This window comes from Oncorhynchus nerka, unplaced genomic scaffold, assembly GCF_034236695.1.
Source record: "Oncorhynchus nerka isolate Pitt River unplaced genomic scaffold, Oner_Uvic_2.0 unplaced_scaffold_1256, whole genome shotgun sequence".
NCBI classification, from domain to species: Eukaryota; Metazoa; Chordata; class Actinopteri; order Salmoniformes; family Salmonidae; genus Oncorhynchus; species Oncorhynchus nerka.
The window spans coordinates 34,696-61,741 of record NW_027040085.1 but is presented as its reverse complement, the minus strand read 5'-3'; the positions used below and the strand labels follow the sequence as shown (position 1 = coordinate 61,741).

At 42.9% G+C, this 27,046-nt stretch overlaps 1 protein-coding gene across 1 annotated transcript; it reads left to right on the top strand.

The window, feature by feature from the left end:
- Positions 1–48: 48 nt before the first annotated feature.
- LOC115106022 (zinc finger protein 532) lies at positions 49–27,046 on the top strand. The gene is given in 16 exon segments (XM_029628604.2): positions 49–1,070; positions 9,113–10,150; positions 10,152–10,284; positions 10,507–10,902; positions 15,185–15,433; positions 15,618–15,687; positions 15,690–15,846; positions 16,045–16,208; positions 16,407–16,735; positions 17,428–17,609; positions 19,871–20,047; positions 21,032–21,194; positions 21,460–21,723; positions 23,907–24,019; positions 24,269–24,410; positions 25,015–27,046. Coding segments are annotated over 15 exon segments (4,062 nt in total). The 5' UTR covers positions 49–1,070; positions 9,113–9,137; the 3' UTR covers positions 25,525–27,046.

Genomic DNA, 27,046 nt, shown 5'->3' with positions numbered 1-27,046 from the left:
TCCTCATCCCAGACCAGGAATCGTAACTGTCATGACTCACATAATAAGCCATCCGGATTCAGGCGGTATTATTGTCTGTGTTTTGAGCTGTGTCCTTTTTTCCTGACATCTCGTTTTGTATCTGTAACAGAGTTAGATTTCTAACTGCGTGTGTATTTTGTCCCGTTGCACAACCCAGAGGAGGATGTTATGGTTTGTACTCTCGAGGCCTAGCTGTTTTTTTGTTGCTGGGGTAATGACCTGGATTCCAGATTTGTTTTGGACAAGGATCTCTTCAAACCTTTTGTATTTTGAACCCAGAGAACTATTACCTTTTTAATCATCTCTTATCTTTTAACCAGATGTTGTATTTCAGGTCAAAATGGTGCAGTATCAGTGCTCTGTGATCAGCCTGAGAAGTGGGCGCTAGCTGTGTCTCTTTCTGCCTGTCTGTGTGTGTGTAGCTGTACTGCAGCAGAGCAGGCTTTATGTGTGGTGACCGGAACCGGCTGAAACAGGTTTGAGCCAGCAGACAGAGGGCTGAGGAACAATGCCGGCTCTGTGCTACAGGGGGAGAGAGAGCTTCCCTGGCTGCTTAATAATGGCAGCCAAACTAGAAGGCTGTAGCCTAGCAGAGGAGGCTGCAGAAAGGCACCATCGATCCCCAGCAGTATGGTGGTGGTACAGTACACTGGGTGTGGGGGTTTAGGCTATGGGATACAGGGTGTAGGCTGTGGGATGTGGGGCAAGCAGGGCTGGCCACCTCGCTGAAGGCAGAGAGAGCAGTGCTCAGGCAGGGGAGAGGGGATGAGACTGCAACTCTGGAGGCCTGTCTCACAGCACAGGGTCATTGTCAGTCAGCTGGTGATGGTGCAGGACAGGAGGAAATGGATGACTGATCGGGAGCACACCACCTCCATCTCTCTGCCTCTTTTTGGGCCCTGCCTGCTTTGGGAAATTGATTTTTTTTTCTGCAGGAAAAGGGGGGTGGTTGTTGTGCCTGACTGACTGTGTGGTAGCAGGAAGGAAGGAAGGTGGTTTTGTGACTACAGTAGTGGCTGGCTGGGGACAGGCTGGCTACAGATCACAGGGTGAGGACTGTTTCATGTTTCTTTCTACTGCTGTGTTTCCTAATGTGAGTTACTCTGTAGGTAGATGTACTGTATGTGCACTTGAAAGGGGTGGTGGTGAGAACAGCATATACATGAAACTGGGGTTAATATAGCTGGGCGTCAATATGTATACAGTACAGTATTCTTAATCTCTCTGCATTAAATATCATTTTTTCTATGTCAGACAGCTTTGCTTTTATTGGCCGTATTCTTGCACTAGGCCCTGCGATTCTCTTTCCTCTGCTGCAGTTTTTCCTCAGCTCGGCAGCAGCCATCTTTCCTTTTTTTCTGATGCAGCTTTTCCTCACCTCAGCTCGGCAGCAGCCATTCCTTTTCTCCAATCTCCAAATCTGTTTCTGTCTCTCTCGCTCTCTCTCGTTCTCTACTTTTCTTGTTCTGTTCACTACTGCCTGGTTATCTCATTGTCTGCAGCTGAGGAGAGGAGGCCATTTCACTGGTGGTTTAGCAGGGAGGGAGACTGGGGAGTGCAGATGTTAATAGGTGAAATGGATGTGGCCGGGGCTGCAGTGCAGTGTGCAGACTGATCTGTCATCCATTTTAATGAGGAGGCAGCAAGCATTCAGGCAGCCCTCCTTGGCTACATGCTACGTGCAGACTGAAGAGGCAGCGCAAAGACGCACCACATGATATGATATCCGTAGCCCATTGTCTTCATCCATCACATTTCCTATGAGGATTCCTCTTGTGAAAATTCATTTCAGTACAACAACACAAAAAGCACTACTTGTTTCAGAAGCATTGTACATACATACAGTACATCCACCTCCGAACTGTCCTTGGCTATTGGGTTGTTTGAAATAAACGTATTTATAATACTTCAGATACAGGCTAATGTACATGAAGCAATTTGGCTAGTTATTAGCTATTTAGAGGACAGGCATTATCTGTCTCCATCCCATTCATAAAGTAGGTCAGAATGATAAGCTAGCTCATCTAGCGCTGAGTAGCCATGTTACTGTATACCTCTCTCATGTTTCCTTCATAAACAAACCAGCATAATCACTGGAGATATGTCATTCATTCTCTGTAAACACCTAGTGACCTTGGTCTGAAGTCATCTGACATACGTGAAAAGAAGAGAAAAATGCCCATTTGAATGAAGATCACCAAAAGTGTAGTCTGGTTTTTCCAACTGATGAGTATTCACAGAGTTTGATTTGGATGCTGGTTTTATGAGGGTCCACTGCATTTTGTTACGTTCAAATGGGCATTAGCTACTGCGATTTTAGCCTAATTCCATGGATGATGAAGTGATTGCAGTAGGAAATTAGTGGCCAGATTTGAATGTCCTGGGTCTTGAGTGGGCCTAGTTGACTACCTACCTCTGCTTTCCTTTGTTCCTCTCTAGGAGGGCTTGATTGAAGGCAGTGGTTTTCATACCTCTCCTCAGGGACCCCCACACATTTCACAATTTTGATCTAGCCTTGAACTAGCTCACCTGATTCACCTATTCAAGGACTTGATAATTAGTTGACGAGTTAAATAAGGTGTGCCAGCTGTGGAATAGTTCAAAGGCATGGAACGGCTAGAGATCCCAGAGGAGAGGTTTTTGAAAAACCCTGAATTGGGCAACTGAGAGTTGGGAGGGGAATTGGAGCAGAATGAGTTCCTACTTGTACATTAGTGGGCGATTTTCTACAACAAAAAAAGTAGTGAATTTGTATCAATGACTGTATACAGTGCCTTGCGAAAGTATTCGGCCCCCTTGAACTTTGCGACCTTTTGCCACATTTCAGGCTTCAAACATAAAGATATAAAACTGTATTTTTTTGTGAAGAATCAACAACAAGTGGGACACAATCATGAAGTGGAATGACATTTATTGGATATTTCAAACTTTTTTAACAAATCAAAAACTGAAAAATTGGGCGTGCAAAATTATTCAGCCCCCTTAAGTTAATACTTTGTAGCGCCACCTTTGCTGTGATTACAGCTGTAAGTCGCTTTGGGTATGTCTCTATCAGTTTGCACATCGAGAGACTGACATTTTTTCCCATTCCTCCTTGCAAAACAGCTCGAGCTCAGTGAGGTTGGATGGAGAGCATTTGTGAACAGCAGTTTTCAGTTCTTTCCACAGATTCTCGATTGGATTCAGGTCTGGACTTTGACTTGGCCATTCTAACACCTGGATATGTTTATTTTTGAACCATTCCATTGTAGATTTTTGCTTTATGTTTTGGATCATTGTCTTGTTGGAAGACAAATCTCCGTCCCAATCTCAGGTCTTTTGCAGACTCCATCAGGTTTTCTTCCAGAATGGTCCTGTATTTGGCTCCATCCATCTTCCCATCAATTTTAACCATCTTCCCTGTCCCTGCTGAAGAAAAGCAGGCCCAAACCATGATGCTGCCACCACCATGTTTGACAGTGGGGATGGTGTGTTCAGGGTGATGAGCTGTGTTGCTTTTACGCCAAACATAACGTTTTGCATTGTTGCCAAAAGTTAAATTTTGGTTTCATCTGACCAGAGCACCTTCTTCCACATGTTTGGTGTGTCTCCCAGGTGGCTTGTGGCAAACTTTAAACGACACTTTTTATGGATATCTTTAAGAAATGGCTTTCTTCTTGCCACTCTTCCATAAAGGCCAGATTTGTGCAATATACGACTGATTGTTGTCCTATGGACATAGTCTCCCACCTCAGCTGTAGATCTCTGCAGTTCATCCAGAGTGATCATGGGCCTCTTGGCTGCATCTCTGATCAGTCTTCTCCTTGTATGAGCTGAAGGTTTAGAGGGACGGCCAGGTCTTGGTAGATTTGCAGTGGTCTGATACTCCTTCCATTTCAATATTATCGCTTGCACAGTGCTCCTTGGGATGTTTAAAGCTTGGGAAATATTTTTGTATCCAAATCCGGCTTTAAACTTCTTCACAACAGTATCTCGGACCTGCCTGGTGTGTTCCTTGTTCTTCATGATGCTCTCTGCGCTTTTAACGGACCTCTGAGACTATCACAGTGCAGGTGCATTTATACGGAGACTTGATTACACACAGGTGGATTGTATTTATCATCATTAGTCATTTAGGTCAACATTGGATCATTCAGAGATCCTCACTGAACTTCTGGAGAGAGTTTGCTGCACTGAAAGTAAAGGGGCTGAATCATTTTGCACGCCCAATTTTTCACTTTTGATTTGTTAAAAAAGTTTGAAATATCAATAAATGTCGTTCCACTTCATGATTGTGTCCCACTTGTTGTTGATTCTTCACAAAAAAATACAGTTTTATATCTTTGTTTTGAAGCCTGAAATGTGGCAAAAGATCGCAAAGTTCAAGGGGGCCGAATACTTTCGCAAGGCACTGTACATGAATGGACAAAGCCATCGATCTCATGACACAATGCATTCCTATGTGAAGACTCAATAGCGCATTGAAGCCAAATAAAGTCGGTATAAGATAGTGTCTCATTGGCTGCGTTTAGACAGGCAGCCCAATTCTGATTTTATGAGGATCCCCAATTACTCTTCCTGGGGTCCAAACATGAAACAAAACAAAATGCATAAAATACATAGAATATATAACACTACGTAATGCAATACGTAATGTAATACAAAATATATCAAAATGTTAGTCTCTTCACAGTGAAAGTGCTATTTTATCTGGTTTTTAAAATCTGTTTTTATTGCTAACTTGAGTTACCTGGGGTGACCGAGAGTTCCATGTACAGTACCTTCAAAAAGTATTCACACCTGTTGACTTTTTCCACATTTTGCTGTGTGACAGATTGAATTTAACATTTTATTAAATATAGATTTATTTTTTGTTGTCACTGGCCTCAATGTCCAAGTGCAATTATGTTTTTTCAAAAGTGTTACAAATTTTAAATCTGAAATGTCTTGAGTCAATAAGTATGTTATGTCAAGCCTAAATTAGTTCAGATGTAAAAATGTTCTTTAAAAAGTCACATAATAAATTGTATTGACAATAATAGCATTTTAACATGAATTTTGAATGACTACTTGCACATTTTGGGGAATATTCAGAGGTGGAAACTTTCCATGGGAATTAACGGGAATATATGGGAATTAACGGCAATATATGCAAATTAATATTAATACCATTTAAATGTAGATGTTTTTTTGCATTGGATATATTTACCATATCATATGGAGACAGAAACATAAACCTTTTACCTCATCATAAGTAGACATAATTACAAATGATTAAATCCTTCCAATAGAAATTTTTAAAAACAATTTAGTTACAAATGTAACTTTAATTAAGTGAGTTGACTCTTCACATGGGATGATTTCACTGAACAACAAAAGGAAGGGAATATGAATGATCCCCAATGACCTATCGCCTCTCCCAAAAATGTTTTCAACATACATCTGTAAAATTATAGTCTAGAAACTAAAGCTTTGGTTGTCCTCCTCTCAGGCTTCCATGTCTTCTCCCTGGACCTCCTCTATGTCCACCTCTTGAACATCAGACTCTGAGGCCTCATCTTCACTGTCACTTTCCAACCTGGTTGAGGATAGCTCGTTGTCAGGCTCAAAAAGCCTCAAATTTCCCCGGATGGCCACCAATTTTTCAGCCCTTGTATTGGTCAGCCTATTGCCTGCTTTGGTATGTGTGTTCCCAAACAAGGACCAGTTGCACTCTGAGGCGGCTGATGTTGGTGGGATTTGGAGGATGATGGAGGCAACAGGGGAAAGAGCCTCAGATCCACAAAGTCCCTTCCACCAGGTGGCTGACGAGATATGTTGGCATAACTGCCATACTGCATCTCCATCCCAAAGCCCTTGCTTGTAAGTGTACTACGCCAGATGCCAAGAACCTTGCCCTCATCCAGGCCAAAGTGGCGAGACACGGTAGTGATGACACCATAGGCCTTGTTGATCTTTGCACCATACACAATGCTCTTGCCAGCATATTTGGGGTCCAACGTGTACGCTGTGGTGTGTATGGGCTTCAGGCAGAAGTCGTCACGCTTTTTGATGTATTTCAGAACATTCAGAAATCTCTTCCAATGCACATTGTCTGTGAGCACCAGAGGTGAACCAGTTGCATACACAGCTTGAGCAAGACATTCATCAGCATTTCTCTGACTACGTTCCTCCATTGAGGAAAAAGAACTTGAGCTGTTGCTATCGATAAGGTGTCTGATTCATCCTTTTCACCTCGAAAGAAGTAGAGGGACTTTTTGTCAGAGGTTGTGAGCGCTGAGGGAACTTTATGCACATGATTTAGCACAGTATTTGCAAATGTACACAATTTTTCCTTCTACATTAGCTGCAGTGAAATGTCTCCACACATCAGATAATGCCTGTGGCATTTTCCTGTAAAGATTATAAAAAAAACAAGTAAAAAACCCAAATACAATTCCATGTACAGATAAATAGTTAAGCAGTTAGAAGAAACAACTCCTTTGTAAGATAAATGTCTTAAAATGAAACATGTATGGAAACAGGTGAATTAACACTCCTCAGTTAGCAGGCTCAAGCAAGCTAAAACCCACATGGTAGCAAAAACAAACTAGCAGAAATTGTTAACAAGTTATAAATTATTTAAACACACTTTGCTGTAGGCTACTGTTTACTAGTTAACAAAAAATAATGTATGTCGTATAAAATATATTCACCCCACCCAGTATTGTAATCAAAACTTACCAGAAAGCATGTAGTCCTTGGCTCAGAGTGTAATAGTATGGGCTCAATAGCATCTCATTAGTGTGCAAGATCTTAAGAATCAGCTGTACATGTGATGGAAGAATGCACTGTGCATGCAGAGGGTTACAATTCCATTGAATTGAGGATAGTTTAACCAAAATATGCCACAAGACCTAGAATTGCCTTGTGTATCCCACAAAAAACGGTTCACTGTTATAAGCTAACTTTTTTTGATGAATTTAAGCAAAATTCTCCAAATTCCAGGGCTTAAGTTGCCATGGAAATTTACCGGACTGTGTCTGCCTTTTTTCAACCCTATTTGTACCCCATAAATATAATGATCTGTAAGGTCCCTCAGTCGAGCAGTGCATTTTAAACACAGATTCAACCACAAAGACCAGGGAGGTTTTCCAATGCCTCGCAAAGAAGGGCACATATTGGTAGATGAAAAAAAAAACAGACATTGAATTTCCCTTTTAGCATGGTGAAGTTATTAATTACACTTTGAATGGTGTATCAGCACCCAGTCACTACAAAGGTTCAGGCGGCCTTCCTAACTCAGTTGCCCGGAGAGAAAGGAAACCACTCAGGGATTTCACAGTGAGGGCAATGGTGACTTATGGATGTGATAGGAGAAAACTGAGGAGTAACTACAATATTGTAGTACTAACCACAACCACAATACTAACCTAATTGACCGAGGGGAAAAGAAGGAAGCCTGTACAGAATAAAAAATATTCCAAAACATGCATCCTGTTTGCAACAAGGCACTAAAGTAATACTGAAAAGCAATTCACTTTTTGTCCTAAATACAAAGTGTTATGTTTGGTGGAAATACAATATAACACATTACTGAGTACCACTCTCCATATTTTCAAGCATAGTGGTGACTGTATCATGTTAGGTGTATGTGTGTAATCAATAAAGACTGGGGAGTTTTTTTAGGATGAAAAAGAAACGGAATGGAGCGATATCATAACCGCCATCGATAAGAGACAATACTGTACTGTGCAGCTGTATTCATCGACCTGGCCAAGGCTTTCGACTCTATCACTCACCACATTCTTATCGGCAGACTCAACAGCCTTGGTTTCTCAAATAACTGCCTCGCCTGGTTCACCAACTACTTCTCAGACAGAGTTCAGTGTGTCAAATCGGGGGCCTGCTGTCCAGACCTCTGGCAGGCTCTATGGGGGTGCCACAGGGTTCAATTCTCAGGCCGACTCTTTTCTCTGTATACATCAATGATGTCGCTCTTGCTGCTGGTGATTCTCTAACCTGCTACATTTAGTTATCCTAACCTGCTACATTTAGTTATACTAACCTGCTACATTTAGTTATACTAACCTGCTACATTTAGTTATACTAACCTGCTACATTTAGTTATACTAACCTGCTACATTTAGTTATACTAACCTGCTACATTTAGTTATCCTAACCTGCTACATTTAGATATCCTAACCTGCTACATTTAGTTATACTAACCTGCTACATTTAGTTATACTAACCTGCTACATTTAGTTATCCTAACCTGCTAGCGTAGCACCCTTTATTATCGGCGTATTCAACAGCGTTTAAGAAATATATTACCTTCAACAGTGTTATCTCGTGATCGAGCTATAAATATTTTGTGATTATTGGTGTCGTAAAAATGTTAGCTAACGGGTTAGTGATTAGCATGTTTGACATTTCAGTGGAAATACTACTACTACTGTATCAGCTTTTTGATATGCGGTTTAGCAAAGATAAACCTCCCGTATTATTGGCATACAGTCTCCAGTTAATGGACACCTTACTATTTTGTTCAATTACAAGATATATCCATTTCATTTTGTTAAAAAGAGACACCAACCTCGTGTCAAGTTTTTACTAGATAGTTGGCTAGCTTTTCAGTAAAAAAACAAGACTTGCCTGTCAACTTTTCATTGCGTAGCCTGGTTCTTCACATCTTCTTCAGTGTTGTAACCAAATAAAGTCTTGTTTATTTTACAGATTAATCTTATGTTTTGAGAAAGTAGATACTAACATATAAATAACTATGAATAATTCAGGTAAAAAGTTGGACTTTTTTTTAAACCTTTATTTAACCAGGCAAGTCAGTTAAGAACAAATTCTTATTTTCAATGATGGCCTAGGAACAGTGGGTTAACTGCCTGTTCAGGGGCAGAACAACAGATTTGTACCTTGTCAGCTCGGGGATTTGAATTTGCAACCTTCCGGTTACTAGTCCAATGCTCTAACCATAAGGCTACCCTGCCGCCCCATTAAATGATGTGTGGTCTGTCGCGCAGTTGAATTTGACAATATACAGCGTGTCCCACAAAATGAGTTTGTGTATTAATTTGTGTACTAGCTAACTAGTTGTATTTTTTCGTTATATCTCTTCCAGGTTCTTGCATCATCACATCAAAAACATGGGCGATATGAAGACCCCAGACTTTGACGACCTCCTGGCAGCCTTTGACATCCCAGACATGGTAGACCCGAAGACAGCCATAGAGTCAGGCCACGAGGACCCCCACGATGGCCAGCTGAAACACCCCAGCGTCCCCCACGAGGACCCTCATGATGGCCAGCTCAAACACCCAAGCGTCCCCCACGAGGACGAGGCACACACCCCCTCTGGAGCTCCAGACGTGGGCGTCAGCGTCATCGTCAAGAATGTCCACAAAATGGACGCCGGCGGTGAAGAACACACACGACCAGAGGAGGTGGTTCAGGCTGACCCCACCACCATGGTGAACCACAATGGGCTTCATAACGGGTACCTGTCAATGTCACCTAACGACCGGTACAGTAAGAACAACGGAGCCGAAAAGGTTCTGAGAGATGTGGAGGCTCATCATGGATTGGCTATCACCTCCAACTTCATCTCCCACTCTACTTTTAACCAGTTCAGTCCCATTTCCAGCGCTGAGGAGTTTGACGATGACGATAAGATTGAAGTTGATGACTCTCTGGACAGGGTCAAGCAGAGCACCCTGCCATTTTTTAGGACAAACCCTCTGACAGAACCACCTGCCAAGAGAGAGGAGGAGCTGACCACAAAAGCCGTACTGGCAGACTCCCATAGCACGGCCAAACCTGCGAACAAGTCTAATGGAGACTGCGACAAATCAAAACTTGATAAAAACAACAACAAGACTTTGGTCACCGTTAGTCTGAACCTTTACGAGTCCTCTAAATCAAGGAAACTTGAAGAAGAGAAAGCCAAAGAGACAACGGCCCCTCGCACCCAGGAGGGGTCGGGGAGGGAGGCTGGGGAGCCCTGTGTCCAGGCTGTGTCCACCAGTCTCTCGCAGGCCAAACAAGCCAATTCATCAGCCAAACTTTCCTCCTGCATTGCTGCTATTGCAGCTCTCAGTGCTAAGAAAGCCACAGTATCAGACACCACTAACTCTGTAGTTTCTGAGTCCCCCACTACCACCCAGAGACTCATTTACCACCATCCCTGACATCCACACCCAGAGGGAAGCACCCAAGGAGGCCAAGGAGAGGGAGAGCCCCAGGGACCTGGTCCCGGAGAAGCCCCCAGACCAGGAGTCCCCCTCAGCTCTGGAGGTATGGATTGTGTATAAGTCAAGTGTGTAAATGTTTTACTGTACTGTCTACTTGTATACATCAGTACTATGTGTCTAAGACTAACCTCTAGGAAGGGTTAGATGCTCCATTAACGACTACGGTAACATTTATGTTATGCAGTCTGTCCACAATAGATTAGTCCCAGACAAATTTCCGCCCGGGACAAAAAAGTTCATCCTATCCTATTCTATCCTATCCTAGTTGGCCAGGAGGCTGCAGTCCAAACAGCCAGAGGGCCCCGGCAGCCCAACCACCAGCGAGGACAGCAGTAGAGGCTCTGGTTCCCCCTCCTCCTCCCCGTCCACACCCGTCATCCCAAAGGTCCGGATCAAAACCATTAAGACCTCCTCTGGCCAGATCAAACGCACCGTCACCAGAGTGCTGCCGTTGGCCCAGGTAGAGTCAGACCCTGAACGCCTGAAGAGAGGGTCTTCAATCATGGTCTCCTCCTTCCTGTCCTCCCCGAACTCGACGCGGACTTCCTCCCTGCCCACCACCACCCCAGGTGTTGCCATGGAGATCAACAAGCAGATGACCATCAAACCTGTGGCCACTGCTTTCCTCCCTGTGTCGGCAGTCAAGACAGCGGGTTCCCAGGTAACCAACCTTTTTCTTTGTACAGTGCCCTCTGTAAGTATTGGGACAGTGACTGTTTTGTTTTGGCTCTGCACTCCAGCAGTTTGGATTTGAAATCAAACAATGACTAAGAGGTTAAAATGCAGACTTAAAATGAATGAATCGTTAAAAATGATGTGTGAGAAGTTATAGATGCACCAATACCATTACAATAACAGGGGAGGTTTGCATCTTTGGGGGGTATGACATTTGTGCGTCTGTAACTTTCTCACTCATCATTAAATGGAAACTGTAATCTGGACACTGACTGTAGGTCTATGAATTTTCTTTCAGAATCTTGAGAGAATGCAAATGCACAGTTAGGGATAGTTTGTAGAGGTGCTTCTGACGAATAGGAGTAGTAGGAAGGATCGGAGAACCAATGTGCAGCGTGGTACGTGTTCATATTGCTTACTTTTAATAGAACACTGAAAAGTACAAAATAACAACGTGAATAAATTAAATAAACAAAACTGTGTGGAACAAACACTGACACGGAAAATAATCACCCACAACTCAAAGGTGAAACCAGGCTACCTAAGTATGGTTCTCAATCAGAGACAACCAGGCTACCTAAGTATGGTTCTCAATCAGAGACAACCAGGCTACCTAAGTATGGTTCTCAATCAGGGACAACCAGGCTACCTAAGTATGGTTCTCAATCAGGGACAACCAGGCTACCTAAGTATGGTTCTCAATCAGGGACAACCAGGCTACCTAAATATGGTTCTCAATCAGAGACAACCAGGCTACCTAAGTATGGTTCTCAATCAGAGACAACCAGGCTACCTAAGTATGGTTCTCAATCAGAGACAACCAGGCTACCTAAGTATGGTTCTCAATCAGAGACAACCAGGCTACCTAAGTATGGTTCTCAATCAGAGACAACCAGGCTACCTAAGTATGGTTCTCAATCAGGAACAACCAGGCTACCTAAGTATGGTTCTCAATCAGAGACAACCAGGCTACCTAAGTATGGTTCTCAATCAGAGACAACCAGGCTACCTAAGTATGGTTCTCAATCAGAGACAACGAATGACAGCTGCCTCTGATTGAGAACCATACCAAAAACACAGAAATCCCAAATCATAGAAAAAGGAACATAGACAACCCACCCAACTCACGCCCGACCATACTAAAACAAAGACATAACAAAAGAACTACGGTCAGAACGTGACAGGTGCTGTCTTTTATCAGCGTCATTAAAGCTGATAGTATTTCAACCACATCCATATGCATCCAAGCTGAACTGAAATCTAATGAGACACAATTTGGGCTGTTTACACAGCTTTCTATTAGCTTACATCCGGTCAATCAGATGTCATTTGGAAATTTTGCACAGAAAAACTTCCCCATATTTGGAGAGAGTTATTGCGTTTTCTCCCCAGTCCCCAGAGATGACATAGAACAAAGCACAGACCCCTGAGTGGCCCCTGTGTTGATGGATGTGTTGACTACTACTTTAATACAGTGTTAGTGTTTGTCCCAATACTTTCGCTACTCTTAAATTGGGGGGGGGGGGGGGACTAGTTTAGGGGAACAAAATGGTTCACCCGATATGGATGAAAATATCCTCAAATTAAATCTGACAGTCTGCACTTTAACCTCATATTTTGTAGTATATAGCCAAATAAGAAACAATGCTTCACTGTCCCAATAATTATGGAGGTCACTGTATATGGGAGTGTTTGAACTTGGTCTTTTACCAAATAGGGCTATCTTCTGTTTACCACCCCTACCTTGACTCAACACAACTGACTGACTCAAACGCATTAAGAAGGAAAGAAATTCCACAAATGAACTTTTAACAAGGCACACCTGTTAATTGAAATGCATTCCAGGTGACTACCTCATGAAGATGGTTGAGAGAATGCCAAGAATGTGCAAAGCTGTCATCAAGTCAAAGGGTGGCTACTTTGAAGAATCTCAATATAAAATATATTTTGATTTGTTTAACACTTTTTTGGTTGCTACATGATTCCATGTGTTATTTCATAGTTTTGATGTCTTTACTATTATTCTACAATGTAGAAAATAGTTTTAAAAAATAAAGAAAATCCATGAATGAGTAGGTGTGTCCAAACTTTTGACCAGTACTCTCTCTCTATATATATATACAGTTGAAGTTGGAAGTTTACATACACTTAAGTTGGAGTCATTAAAACTTGTTTTTCAAACCCTCCACAAATTTCTTGTTAACAAATGATAGTTTTGGCAAGTTGTTTAGGACATCTACTGTATGACACAAGTCATTTTTCTAACAATGGTTTATAGTCAGATTATTTCTCTTATAATTCACTGTATCACAATTCCAGTGGGTCAGAAGTTTACATACACTAAGTTGACTGTGCCTTTAAACAGCTTGGAAAATTCCAGAAAATTATGTCATGGCTTTAGAAGCTTCTGATAGCCTAATTGACAAACGCATGAAGGTACCACGTTCATCTGTACAAACAACAGTACGCAAGTATAAACACCATGGGACCACGCAGCCGTCATACCGCTCAGGAAGGAGATGCGTTCTCCTAGATGCGTCTCCTAGAGATGAAAGTACTTTGGTGCGAAAAGTACAAATCAATTCCAGGACAGCAGCAAAGGACCCTGTGAAGATGCTGGAGGAAACAGGTACAAAATTATCTATATCCACAGTAAAACGAGTCCTATATCGACATAATCTGAAAGGCCACTCAGCAAGAAAGAAGCCACTGCTCCAAAACTGCTACATAAGAAAAATGTTAGCACAGCTGAAAACTGTTGTTCTAATTAAAGAAGCAATAAAACTGGCCTTCTTTAGACTAGTTGATTTTTCTGGAGCATCAGCATTTGTGGGTTTGATTACAGGCTCAAATTGTCAGAAACAAATAACTTTCTTCGGATACTGGTCAGTCTATTCTTGTACTGAGAAATGAAGGCTATTCCATGCGAGAAATTGCCAAGAAACTGAAGATCTCATACAACGCTGTGTACTACTCCCTTCACAGAACAGCACAAATTGTCTCTAACCAGAATAGAAAGAGGAGTGGGCGGCCCCAGTGCACAACTGAGCAAGAGGACAAGTACATTAGAGTGTCTAGTTTGAGAAACAGACGCCTCACAAGCAGCTTCATTTAATAGTACCTGCGAAACACCAGTCTCAACGTCAACAGTGAAGAGGCAACTCTGGGATGCTGGCCTTCTAGGCAGAGTTGCAAAGAAAAAGCCATATCTCAGACTGGCCAATAAAAGATTAAGATGGGCAAAAGAACACAGACACTGGGCAGAGGAAGATTGGAAAAAAGTGTTATGGTCAGACGGATCTAAGTTTGAGGTGTTCGGATCACAAAGAATAACATTCGTGAGACGCAGAAAAAATGAAAAGATGCTGAAGGAGTGCTTGATGCCATCTGTAAAGCATGGTGGAGGCATTGTGATGGTCTGGGGGTGATGGTCCGGGGGTGATGGTCTGGGGGTGATGGTCTGGGGGTGATGGTCTGGGGGTGATGGTCTGGGGGTGATGGTCCGGGGGTGATGGTCCGGGGTGATGGTCCGGGGGTGATGGTCCGGGGTGATGGTCTGGGGTGATGGTCTGGGGGTGCTTTGGTGGTGGTAAAGTGGGAGATTTGTACAGGGTAAAAAGGGATCTTTAAGAAGGAAGGCTATCACTCCATTTTGCCCGTCATGCCATACCCTGTGGAAAAGCGCTTATTTGGAGCCAATTTCCTCCTACAACAGGACAATTACCCAAAGCACAGCTCCAAACTATGCAAGAACTATTTAGGGAAGAAGCAGTCAGCTGGTATTCTGTCTATAATGGAGTGGCCCGCACAGTCACCGGATCTCAACCCTATTGAGTTGTTGTGGGAGCAGCTTGACCGTATGGTACATAAGAAGTGCCCATCAAGCCAATCCAATTTGTGGGAGGTGCTTCAGGAAGCATGGGGTGAAATCTTTTCAGATTACCTCAACAAATTGACAACTAGAATGCCAAAGGTCTGCAAGGCTGTAATTGCTCCAAATTCTTTGACGAAAGCAAAGTTTGAAGGACACAATTATTATTTCAATTAAAAGTCATTATTTATAACCTTGTCAACATTTTGACTATATTTCCTATTCATTTTGCAACTCATTTCATGTATGTTTTCATGGAAAACAAGGACAGCCGCACCAATGTGTCGGAGGAAACACCGTGCACCTGGCAACCTTGGTTAGCACGCACTGCATTTCAATGTTAGTCTACATATGACAAATACAATTGTATTTCCCATCCTCTCCTCCCCCTATTCAGGTCATTAACCTAAAGCTGGCCAACAACACCATGGTCAAAGCCACAGTGATCCCCGCTGCGTCGGTACAGAGTGCCAGCAGCGCCATCCTCAAAGCTGCCAACGCCATCCATCAACAACAACAGCAGACTGTCATGGTGCCCGCATCCAGCCTGGCAAACGCCAAACTCACCGTGCCAAAGACTGTCCACCTCACCAACCTCAACCTACTCCCCCTGACCAAGGCCACCTCTGTGTCTGAGCTCCACCAGGTTTGGTTTATTAACCTCATTTTGTACATCAGAACTAATCTTCTATGCTAACACGCTATAGACAACAAAATATAACATCATACAGTAATAATGAAATAAACATGAGGAACATGAGTAATAATAACAACAATAAATCCCTAACATTTCATTCAGTAACTCCTTGAATGTCTGTTCGTTTCACCAGGTGCTGTCCAGCTCCAAGCCCCAGGGGCAGCAGCCGGTGAAGCAAGCCCTGCTGGCTGCCCAGGCCCAGAAGAAGGTGTCTCTAGAGTCCAGGTGTTAGCCAGCTCCCAGAGTTCTGTAGTGGAGGCCTTCAATAAGGTCCTGAGCAGCATCAACCCCGTCCCAGTCTACGTCCCCAACCTCAGCCCCCCCTCGGCCGCCTGTATCTCCCTACCCTCCCGCGGCTATAGGTAAAATGCTAGCTAGCTATATAGCATTTTAATTGTTTCTTCCTATTTTATACAGTGTCCTTGGGCTTCTTGAAATGCAGTTTATATAATATATATGTTCGAATGAATGTATATTCATTTATATTTGTAAGTCGCTCTGGATAAGAGCGTCTGCTAAATGACTTAAATGTAAATGTAAATGTATATTATTATTTACAGGTGCCTGGAGTGCGGTGACTCGTTTGCCCTGGAGAGAAGCCTGAGCCAGCATTACGACCGTCGCAGTGTCCGCATCGAGGTCACCTGCAACCACTGTGTCAAGAACCTGGTCTTCTACAACAAGTGCAGTCTGCTCTCCCACGCCCGGGGACACAAAGACAAAGGTGACTTTTCTTCAAATATGAAATGCCTAAAGCGTTCACTGCCGTTGATACTCTGCAATGCTTCTAAATTGAGACTAATAAAACCTCTTATCTCCTCTTGTCCTTTCCTCTTCTCTCTTCCTCTTGTCTTCTCTCCTCTCCTTTTGTCTCCTCTCCTCTTGTCTTCTAACCTCGTCTCTTCTTCTCTTCTCCTCAAAGGGGTGGTTATGCAGTGTTCCCACCTCATCCTCAAGCCCATCCCTACAGACCAGATGATCACTACATCACCTCCGCTATCCTCCACCACCACCGCTGGATCTACCTACAGCTCCACCGGCCACTACCCAGGGAAGGGTGCTGGTACTCAGGCCCAGGCAGCGGTGATCTGTGCCCCCTCCAACGCCCCTCCGGTTGCTGCCATGCCCCTGGATGAGGATGTGTCCCGGCTCTGCAGAACCAGTCTGAAGTGTTTAGAGTGCAGTGAGATGTTCCTGGATGAGAACTCTCTAGCAATGCACTATCAGCAGGCGCCAGAGTCCAGCGGACAGGTGTGTATGTGTGGTTACTGTGTCTATGTCTATAAGCGGGTGTTGAGTGATTGTTTTCTTGCTCTTTTTAAACTTCCCTTGTCTATTGTGTATTTCACACCCACTGTGTCACACCCACTGTGTCACACCCACTGTGTCACACCCACTGTGTCACCACTTCTAATCAACACTCCCTTTTACAATCCATCCATCACTCCCTTTTGAATAATATATCATGAATAAAATATATATATATATATATATATATATATATATATATATATATATATATTAAAGCTGGAATCCTTTATGGTAAATGAACCACGTCCATCTGTCATATTACAACAAAGAAGTTACTGCAAACAGAGAATGTGTCCCCTCCCCCCCCACCCTGACATCATTGCACGCCTCGACAGAAGAGCTTAATATGTACTGCCTCGTTTTCACCATGCTACATGACGCTCCTCAGCTCAGCCACAACAACAATAACAACGGTGGTGGGGCGGCCAGTGGCGCTGTTTCCCTGCAGATGCCATCTTTAATGGCATTGTGTTTTGTCATCATATCATCCCTTTATAGCACCAGCTAATGATGTAAATTGTCAAATGTTATGTTAATTTAACTCCATTATTGAACCAACTCTCAAAGATTGCATTCCTTCTAGAGAATTATAATACCGTTTTGTGTATTTCTGTCTCTGTTTACGTCTGTAGAAAACCTGCACAATCTGCCAAATGCTACTACCTAACGTGTGCAGCTTTGCGTCGCACCAACGGATCCATCAGCACAAGTCTCCCTACATCTGCCCTGAGTGTGGGGCTATCTGTCGCTCAATCCACTTCCAGTCCCATGTGACCAGGAACTGTCTGCACTACACCCGCAGGGTGGGCTACCGGTTAGTCTGACATTGCTTCCTGCCTGAACAGGAAACACTTCTGTCTAGCTTGTTACCACGGTTCTTCTTCTTCTCTAGAGATTTTCTTTAGGAGCAGTCAGATGACTTTTGTTTAAAAGGTCCACTCACTCAGGTAGACGTAGCAATATGACGCCATACAGAAAGGCAACTTTCTTCCTACAGAAATCAACAGCAACGAGACCCCCAATATCGGCTCTTCCCAATGTGGAGGGTGCATACTTGGAAGAGGCAATACTGTAGTTCTTTGATAATGTCACCTTTAAGTCTCCACACTGAAAATTATTTATTTCACCTATCAATGTGCCGCTTGCTAATCACAGTAATTACAATGTCAGTTGATTTTGTAACTTGCATTGAGTATCAAAATCATCCAAAGTGTTGAGTTAAAGGTCCTGTATATTTTGTTTTATATATATACAGTGAGCACCATCCTTATTTTGTTATTTTGGTTCTGTACTCTGTTATTTTGGTTCTGTACTCTGTACTCTGTTATTTTGGTTCTGTACTCTAGCACTTTGAGTTTGAAAGGATACAATGAGGGTGATGTGCAGACTGTCAGCTTTAATTTGAGGGTATTTTCATACATATCGGATGAACCATTTAGAAATGACAGCACTTTTTGTACATAGTCTCCCCCATTTTAAGGTACTACAAGTATTTGTTGAATTGGCTTCACAGATGTGTGTCGTTAGACAGGTGTATTCATTTGTGTCGTTAGTGAATGCAGGAGAGCTGTTGATGAAGAGTATTGATTCTAGACTTTGCTGTTGCCTTTGGAGGTTGTTGTTGGGGTGTGACAACATGAGGAAGACAGCAGTGTCGATGCAAATGAAGCTGGCCGTCATAAGGCTCAGAAAGGAACATCAATCAATCAGGAACATTGCAAAAACCCTGGGCATCCCCAAGTTAACAGTTTGGTTCATCATTAACAAGATAAAAACAACCGGTGAACTCAATTATGTCAAAAGACCTGGTAGACTGAGGAAGACCACTGAGAATACTCTCGATGGTGTAGAAACCCCCCTGACAACACCCCAACAGATCAGAAACACTCTCCTGGATGCAGGTGTAGATGTGTCAAAGTCTACCATACGTAGAAGACTACACCACCAAGACTACAGAGGGTACACTACAAAGATACAAACCACTGATAAGCCTGAAGAACAGAAAGGCCAGATTACAGTTTGCTAAAAAGCACCTAAAAGAGCCCCAAGATTTTTGGAAACAAGTATTGTGGACAGATGAGACAAAGATGAACATGTACCAGAGTGATGGAAAGTGTGGAGGAAAAAAAGACATGCCCATGATCCAAAGCATATCACCTCATCCATGAAACATGGTGGAGGGGGTGTTATGGCTTGGGCCTGTATGGCTGCCAGGGGAACAGGATATGGCTGCCAGGGAAACAGGCTATTGCTGCCAGGGAAACAGGATATGGCTGCCAGGGAAACAGGCTATGGCTGCTAGGGAAACAGGCTATGGCTGCTAGGGAAACAGGCTATTGCTGCCAGGGAAACAGGCTATGGCTGCTAGGGAAACGGGCTATGGCTGCTAGGGAAACAGGCTATGGCTGCTAGGGAAACAGGCTCACTTGTCTTCATCGATGATGTGACTGTAGATAGAAGTAGAACAATTAATTCTGAAGTCTATTTTATCTGCTCAGATAAAACCAAATGCCTTCAAACTCATTGGACGGCACTTCATCACGCAACAAGACAATGACCCTAAACATACTGCTAGAACAACGAAGGGGTATTGATGGCCAAAAAGTGGAGAATCCTTGACTGGCCAAGTCAATCACCGGATCTGAATCCAATTGAACATGCATTTTACGTGCTGAAGAGGAGACTGAAGTCAATAAGGAACTGAAGATGGCTGCAGTACAGGCCTGGCAGAGCATCACCAGGGAAGATACCCAGCGTCTGGTGATGTGCGACCAAATATTAACAATGATTACTTTATTCTACATTATGTTCAACTGTCCAATGTTTTTTGATGCTCGAAAATGGGGGACCATGTACAAAAGTTTCTATAAATTCTAAACGTTTCATCCGATATGTATGAAAATACCCTCAAATTAAAGCTGACAGTATGCACTTCACCCTCATTGCCATTGTATCCTTTCAAACTCAAAGTACAGAACCAAAATAACAGAAAAATGGTCACTGTCCAACGAATTCTGGTGCTCACTGTATGTATGTATGTTTTTATTTCCCCCCCCCCTCTCTCTCTCTCTCCAGCTGTGTGCATTGTAGCGTCATCTACTCTGACGTGGCTGCTCTGAAGACTCACATCCAGAGCTCTCACTGTGAGATCTTTTACAAGTGTCCCATCTGCCCCATGGCCTTCAAGTCTGCTCCTGGCACACACTCACACGCACGCACACAGCACCCTGGGGTCAAGATAGGAGAGCCCAAGTAAGTCTCTTCAGATTCTCACAACCCATTATTCATGTGATCTAGTATAGTATAGTCTAGTCTAGTCTAGTCTAGTCTAGTCTAGTAAAGTATTTATCTAAACTTAATATTATCCTAGAAAGTTTTCGTTCTATGTTGAAGACCTTTGTCTTCTATTTAATAGAATATACGATATTATTGTTCTATTCTACTGTATGCTGTTCTATCATTGATTGGAAAGGTGACACCAACATCCTCAGTTGTTTAACACAAATTAATTCTGCTTCAATGAGGGAAAGTTATCCGATATCCATATCCAAGTCATGTTCCTGTCAGAACCGTCTTCATTTTCAACGTTGAATGGGTTTGCGTTTAATGTTATTAGACACAGTAGCTTTAACTGAGTGTTTTTCCAGCACCCTGACCTTTTCCTAACACCGTCAACACACTCTAATGAACACACACACACGCACACTGATGACTGAACCTGTTCAGGAGCAGGTGCCAGGTGGTCTCTCAGACAAACAGACAGACAGACAGGTACACACACACACACACACACACACACACACACACACACAGACACACACACACACACACACACACAGACAGACAGACAGACCAGACCAGACCAGACCAGACCAGACCAGACCAGACCAGACCAGACAGACAGAGACCAGAACAGAACAGAACAGACAGACAGAACAGACAGACAGTGTGCTGCCAGGTTCTGTGATAGACCTTTTGAACTGACGGATTGATTTGAAATAAATCATTAACTCCTATTATGGACATTAACATTATTAAGTGTATTCATGGACATGAATAGGTACTGTTGTCGTATACAATGCATTAGTACAATTGAAAAAAATCATTGTTATTAGATAACATTGATTTTATTCCTTTTCTGTATACAGGATTTATTGAAACTCATTCATTTTTATCAAGCCACATGTCTCTCAGAGTGGAATATGTTGTTAAAACATTCTTTGTGTTGTCTTCCAGGTTGATCTACAAGTGTTCCATGTGTGACACGGTGTTCACCCAGCAGACACTGCTTCAGTCACACTTTGATCAACACATAGCCAACCAGAAGGTGTCTGTCTTCAAATGCCCAGACTGTTCCATGCACTACGCCCAGAAACAGCTCATGTTGGACCACATCAAGGTACTGTATGAAGGGGAAAAGATCTTCTTCTCTTGTGCTCGATGTGAACAAATAACTTATTTAACTTATAAAAACTTATAACAGGCACTTCTATTTTTCAGGAAATTATTCAAAATCTACTACAATGTAATGACAAGCACTTGAAATATATTTGTGTATAATCCTAATCAGCAAGTGATAATTATAAGTCATTGTCCTTGTGCAGTCTGTATGATTAGTTAATATGCCTGTTAGTGAACCGGAGCTGTTTGTCATCCCTGTGTAGACGATGCATGGTACCTTAAAGACCATCGAGGGTCCCCCCAACCTGGGTATCAACCTGCCCCTCAGTTCCAGCCCCAACACCAACACCAACGGTCTGGACAGGGTGGACAAGAATGCCCCAACTACACCCCTGAAAAAGGCCCAGATCACCCCTACCTCAGCCCCCCAGAAGCCACCTGCTCCTGTCTGGACATGTGGAGATTGTGACCGTCTCTTCATCCAGAGAGAGGTTTTCGTAGCACACGTCAGGCAGGAGCATGGCAAGGTACCGTGTAGTCCTAGTTTGAATCCCAAATCAACCCTGAGCCAATACCCCGTAGTACGTGTGTACAGTTGAAGTCGGAAGTTTATATACACCTTAGCCAAATACATTTAAACTCAGTTTTTCCACAAATCCTGACATTTAATCCTAGTAAAAATTCCCTGTCTTAGGTCAGTTAGGATCACCACTTTATTTTAAGAATGGGAAATGTCAATATAATAGTAGAGAGATTGATTTCTTTCAGCTTTTATTTATTTCATCACATTCCCTGTGGGTCAGAAGTTTACATACACTCAATTAGTATTTGGTAGCATTGCCTTTAAATTGTTTAACTTGGGTCAAACGTTTTGGGTAGCCTTCCACAAGCTTCACACAATAAGTTGGGTGAATTTTGGCCCATTCCTCCTGACAGAGCTGGTGTAACTGAGTCGGGTTTGTAGGCCTCCTTGCTCGCACACGCTTTTTCAGTTCTGCCCACAAATCTTCTATAGGATTGAGGTCAGGGCTTTGTGATGGCCACTCCAATACCTTGACTTTGTTGTCCTTAAGCCATTTTGCCCCAACTTTGGAAGTATGCTTGGAGGTCATTGTCCATTTGAAAGACTCATTTGCGACCAAGCTTTAACTTCCTGACTGATGTTGCTTCAATATATCCACATAATTTTCATACCTCATGATGCCATCTATTTTGTGAAGTGCACCAGTCCCTCCTGCAGCAAAGCACCCCCCACAACATGATGCTGCCACCCCGTGCTTCGCGGTTGGGATGGTGTTCTTCGGCTTGCAAGCCTCCCCCTTTTTCCTCCAAACATAACGAAGGTCATTATGGCCAAACAGTTCTATTTTTGTTTCATCAGACTAGAGGACATTTCTCCAAAAAGTATGATCTTTGTCCCCATGTGCAGTTGCAAACCGTAGTCTGGCTTTTTTATGGCGGTTTTGGAGCAGTGGCTTCTTCCTTGCTGAGTGGCCTTCCAGGTTATGTCAATATAGGACTCGTTTTACTGTGGATATAGATACATTTGTACCTGTTTCCTCCAGCATCTTCACAAGGTCCTTTGCTGTTGTTCTGGGATTGATTTGCACTTTTTTCACCAAAGTACGTTCATCTCTAGGAGACAGAACGTGTCTCCTTCCTGAGCAGTATGACGGCTGCGTGGTCCCATGGTGGTTATACTTGTGTATTATTGTTTGTAAAGATGAACATGGCACCTTCAGGTATTTGGACATTGCTCCCAAGGATGAACCAGACTTGTGAAGGTGTATAATTGTTATAATTGAGGTATTGGCTGATTTATTTTGATTTTCCCATGATGTCAAGCAAAGAGACACTGAGTTTGAAGGTAGGCCTTGAAATACATCCACAGGTACACCTCCAATTGACTCAAATTATGTCAATTAGCCTATCAGAAGTTTTTAAAGCCATGATATTTTCTGGAATTTTCCAAGCTGTTTAAAGGCACAGTCAACTTAGTGAATGTAAACTTCTGACCCACTGGAATTGTGATACAGTGAATTAATCTGTCTGTGAAATGATCTGTCTGTAAACCATTTTTGGAAAAATTAATTTTCATGCACAAAGTAGATGTCCCAACCGACTTGCCAAAACTGTAGTTTGTTAACAAGAAATTTGTGGAGTGGTTGAAAAATGATTTTTAATGACAACCCAAGTGTATGTAAACTTCTGAATTCAACTGTAGATCTGAAAGGATTGGAAAGGTTGAAACAATATATATATATTTTTTTATTTAACCTTTATTTAACTAGGCAAGTAGGTTAAAAACAAATTATTATTTACAATGACTGCCTACCCCGGCCAAACCCTAACCCGGACGACGCTGGGAAAATTGTGCGCCGCCTTATGGGACTCCCAATCATGGCCGGTTGTGATACAGTCTGGAGTGATGCCTCTAGCACTGAGATGCAGAGCCTCAGACCGCTGTGATACAGTCTGGAGTGATGCCTCTAGCACTGAGATGCAGTGCCTCAGATCGCTGTGATACAGTCTGGAGTGATGCCTCTAGCACTGAGATGCAGAGCCTCAGACCGCTGTGATACAGTCTGGAGTGGAACCAGGGTGTCTGTAGTGACAGAGCCTCAGACTGCTGTGATACAGTCTATCGCCGTGGTGATCGTAATAAAACCATAACTGTTCAATTCTATTTGTTCTCCCACTATGAATGCAGCAACTGAAGAAGCACCCGTGCCGACAGTGTGACAAGTCGTTCAGCTCCTCCCACAGCTTGTGTCGACACAACAGGATCAAGCACAAGGGGCTACGTAAGGTCTACTCCTGTCCGTGAGTAATGCTGGATTGGATCACATTTTTTTGGGGGGGGGAGGGGGTACATTTTTGGGTTCGGTTATTGTGGCATTTGCTGCTAGAATATATAAGTTTAACCTATATGTGGATGCACAACTATTCAGTCTACACAGATTCAATAGGGCAACAAATTCCTGTGATGACATGTTAGCATTTAATATGTCACGTGTATGGCCTCTTCTTTAAGAACTCTCTCTCTCTCTCTCTCTCTTTGTATGACTACAGTCACTGTCCAGACCCCAACCGTACGTTCACTAAGCGTGTGATGCTGGACAAACACATCCAGCTGATGCATGGTGGCATTAAAGATGCTGAGGGGAAGATGGCGCCAGACCCAGCTCACACAGAGGACAGCCCTCCTGACAAGGTACAGTAACTGACCAATCAGCTGCACCCACCCTCCTGACAAGGTACAATAACTGACCAATGAGCTGCACCCGCCCTCCTGACAAGGCACAGTAACTGACCAATCAGCTGCACCCACCCTCCTGACAAGGCACAATAACTGACCAATGAGCTGCACCCGCCCTCCTGACAAGGCACAATAAACTGACCAATCAGCTGCACCCGCTCTCCTGACAAGGTACAATAAACTGACCAATCAGCTGCACCCGCTCTCCTGACAAGGTACAATAACTGACCAATGAGCTGCACCCGCCCTCCTGACAAGGCACAGTAACTGACCAATCAGCTGCACCCACTGATCCATAGTTTGTGCTGTTCCTCTCCCTGATACTGTGACCAGGATTCAAAGAAACGCAGATTAACGGCTTGTGCACTGCCATTGATTTTTAAAAGGTGATTTGTGCTTGAGCTAACATCTACGGCATTTAAAACAAACGTGATCTCTGCGAACATGAGGGAATTTGCCTCTAAAAATCACGGCAATGCAAAGATTGTTTATCTGTGTTGGGTTGAATGGCAATCTGTACATGCAGCAACCCTCATGTCCCTATTTCGCCCCCCTGCAGGCCCTCAGCCCCAAGAGGAAGCAGCAGGATGACGAGGGGCCTCCCGGTTCTCGCTCCAGGAACTCCACACCCACCCAGCCCCTAAAGAAGCTCAAGGTTAACGTGTTCAAGGTCCACAAGTGTGCCGTGTGCAGCTTCACCACCGAGGACCTCGTCACCTTCCACGACCACATTCCGCAGCACAAGTCTGACAGATCCTCCTTCCAGTGCAGGGAGTGTGGTCTGTGCTACACTTCTCCCCGCTCCCTGGCCCGACATCTTTTCATTATCCACAAGCAGAAGGAGCCGCGGGAGCTGGCCAGACGTAATGGAACCGTTGCTGCCGATGAGAACCAGAGAGAGAACCAGTTGGGTTCCGGCTCGGGGGACGGCCTGGACGACGGGACCCCTGAAACCAAATGTAAAGTGTGTGACAAGATGTTTGAGACAGAGGGGAGTTTGAACACACACATGAGGACACATGGCATGGCCTTTATCAGGTCTAAGAGATTGAACACAACAGAGAAATAGAGATGGAGCGGCCTCATCGGGACACTATTGTTGAAGCATAGTGGCATCTACCAGAATGTTGTCTCTGACCAAATTTGCCTCAGAATGTTGTGTTGTAAATGCTAGAGTAGGAATAAGACATTCTCCATTGACTCGTCTACCCACATATATTAAATATACAGTATATACACAATATATATACACATTTCTAATGTGTTTTAAAATATGTAATATATTTAAAGTAAATGTATGTGTATTTAAATCAATCTATGAGAACATTTTGTACACTTTACGATATAGATGTTTCTATGGATGTTGGATAGATCTTTTGTAGGAAAATGTTTATTTTGAAAAGGTTTCAATTGTGTTAGGTACTGTATAAATGTTTATGTTATGGGAGATGACTTCTCAACTATTGGCAGTGTTACGTTTTATAACTGCTGCTAATGTCCATGGAATGTCTGAAGAAACTAGCCTGGTCCCAGATCTGTTTGTGCTGTCCCGTCAACTCCTATGGCTATTGCCTATGCAGTACAAACAGATCTGGGGTCAGCTTATAAAGAAACATTTTATCTCTGCATGACTTTGTCATCCTCACAGGGTTTGGGTCAATTCTGTTTCAATTCTGTCAATTCAAGTCAGTTCTAGAATTGACTCGAATGATATAGAATGGATTTGACCCTAACTCTGCTCATATTGTCAGGACAATCAGTCCAGACTCCAGACTAGACCACACGAGAGTAGCCTGTCTATTTCACACCTCTATTCCGTCAGTCTATGGGCCAATTCGTTCTGTTCTTTGTTTAAAGAAACCGGAGACATTTTGTTTCAGAATGTCTCGGAATGTTTGTCTTTTCAATTTCCTTATTCTCTGGCAGCTCAGTTTTGATATTAATTGAGTTATGATGATAGCAACGTGTCTTTCTTTGCATGTACACACAGATACAGTATATAGACTTCTGCCTTTCAATTGACCATACTGTATATCAGCCTTTTCATTTGGCCAAATTAACAAGATTACACTGGCTAATAGTTATGATTCTGGATTTCCTGAACACCAAGTGTACCATTTGGAAGGTTGTAGGGTGCCAATGCATTTCTCTGATCATAGTTCAGAGTGTAAATGAACCAATAAAATAGAAAAAACTTGCCTTCGCATTAAACAATGTCAATGTGAATGTGAGACTGGAATTGAAACCCATTTCCTCATTTCAGTGTCTTTACATTTCAAGATGTGTTTTACATTTGAAAAGAGAAAATTAATTGTACTAGAAAACGATCACGATACTGTACATTTTTATTTCCATGTTTTTTTTTGTTGTCATGTATGTATTTCATAAAAGGACACATTGTTTTTGGAAGTAACTTTTTTATTCTATGAAAATGACATATGAATCTATTTGTGTAGAACTCAACGTGCATGAGAGAAGCTGTCAATGGTTCTTATTTGTTTCTTAGAATGTGTCTTGCTGCTTGTTCGCTAGAGATGTCAGATGTTTGTGTAGAAGCAGTTCTTGATGTCAATAATAAATTCTGAATTCTG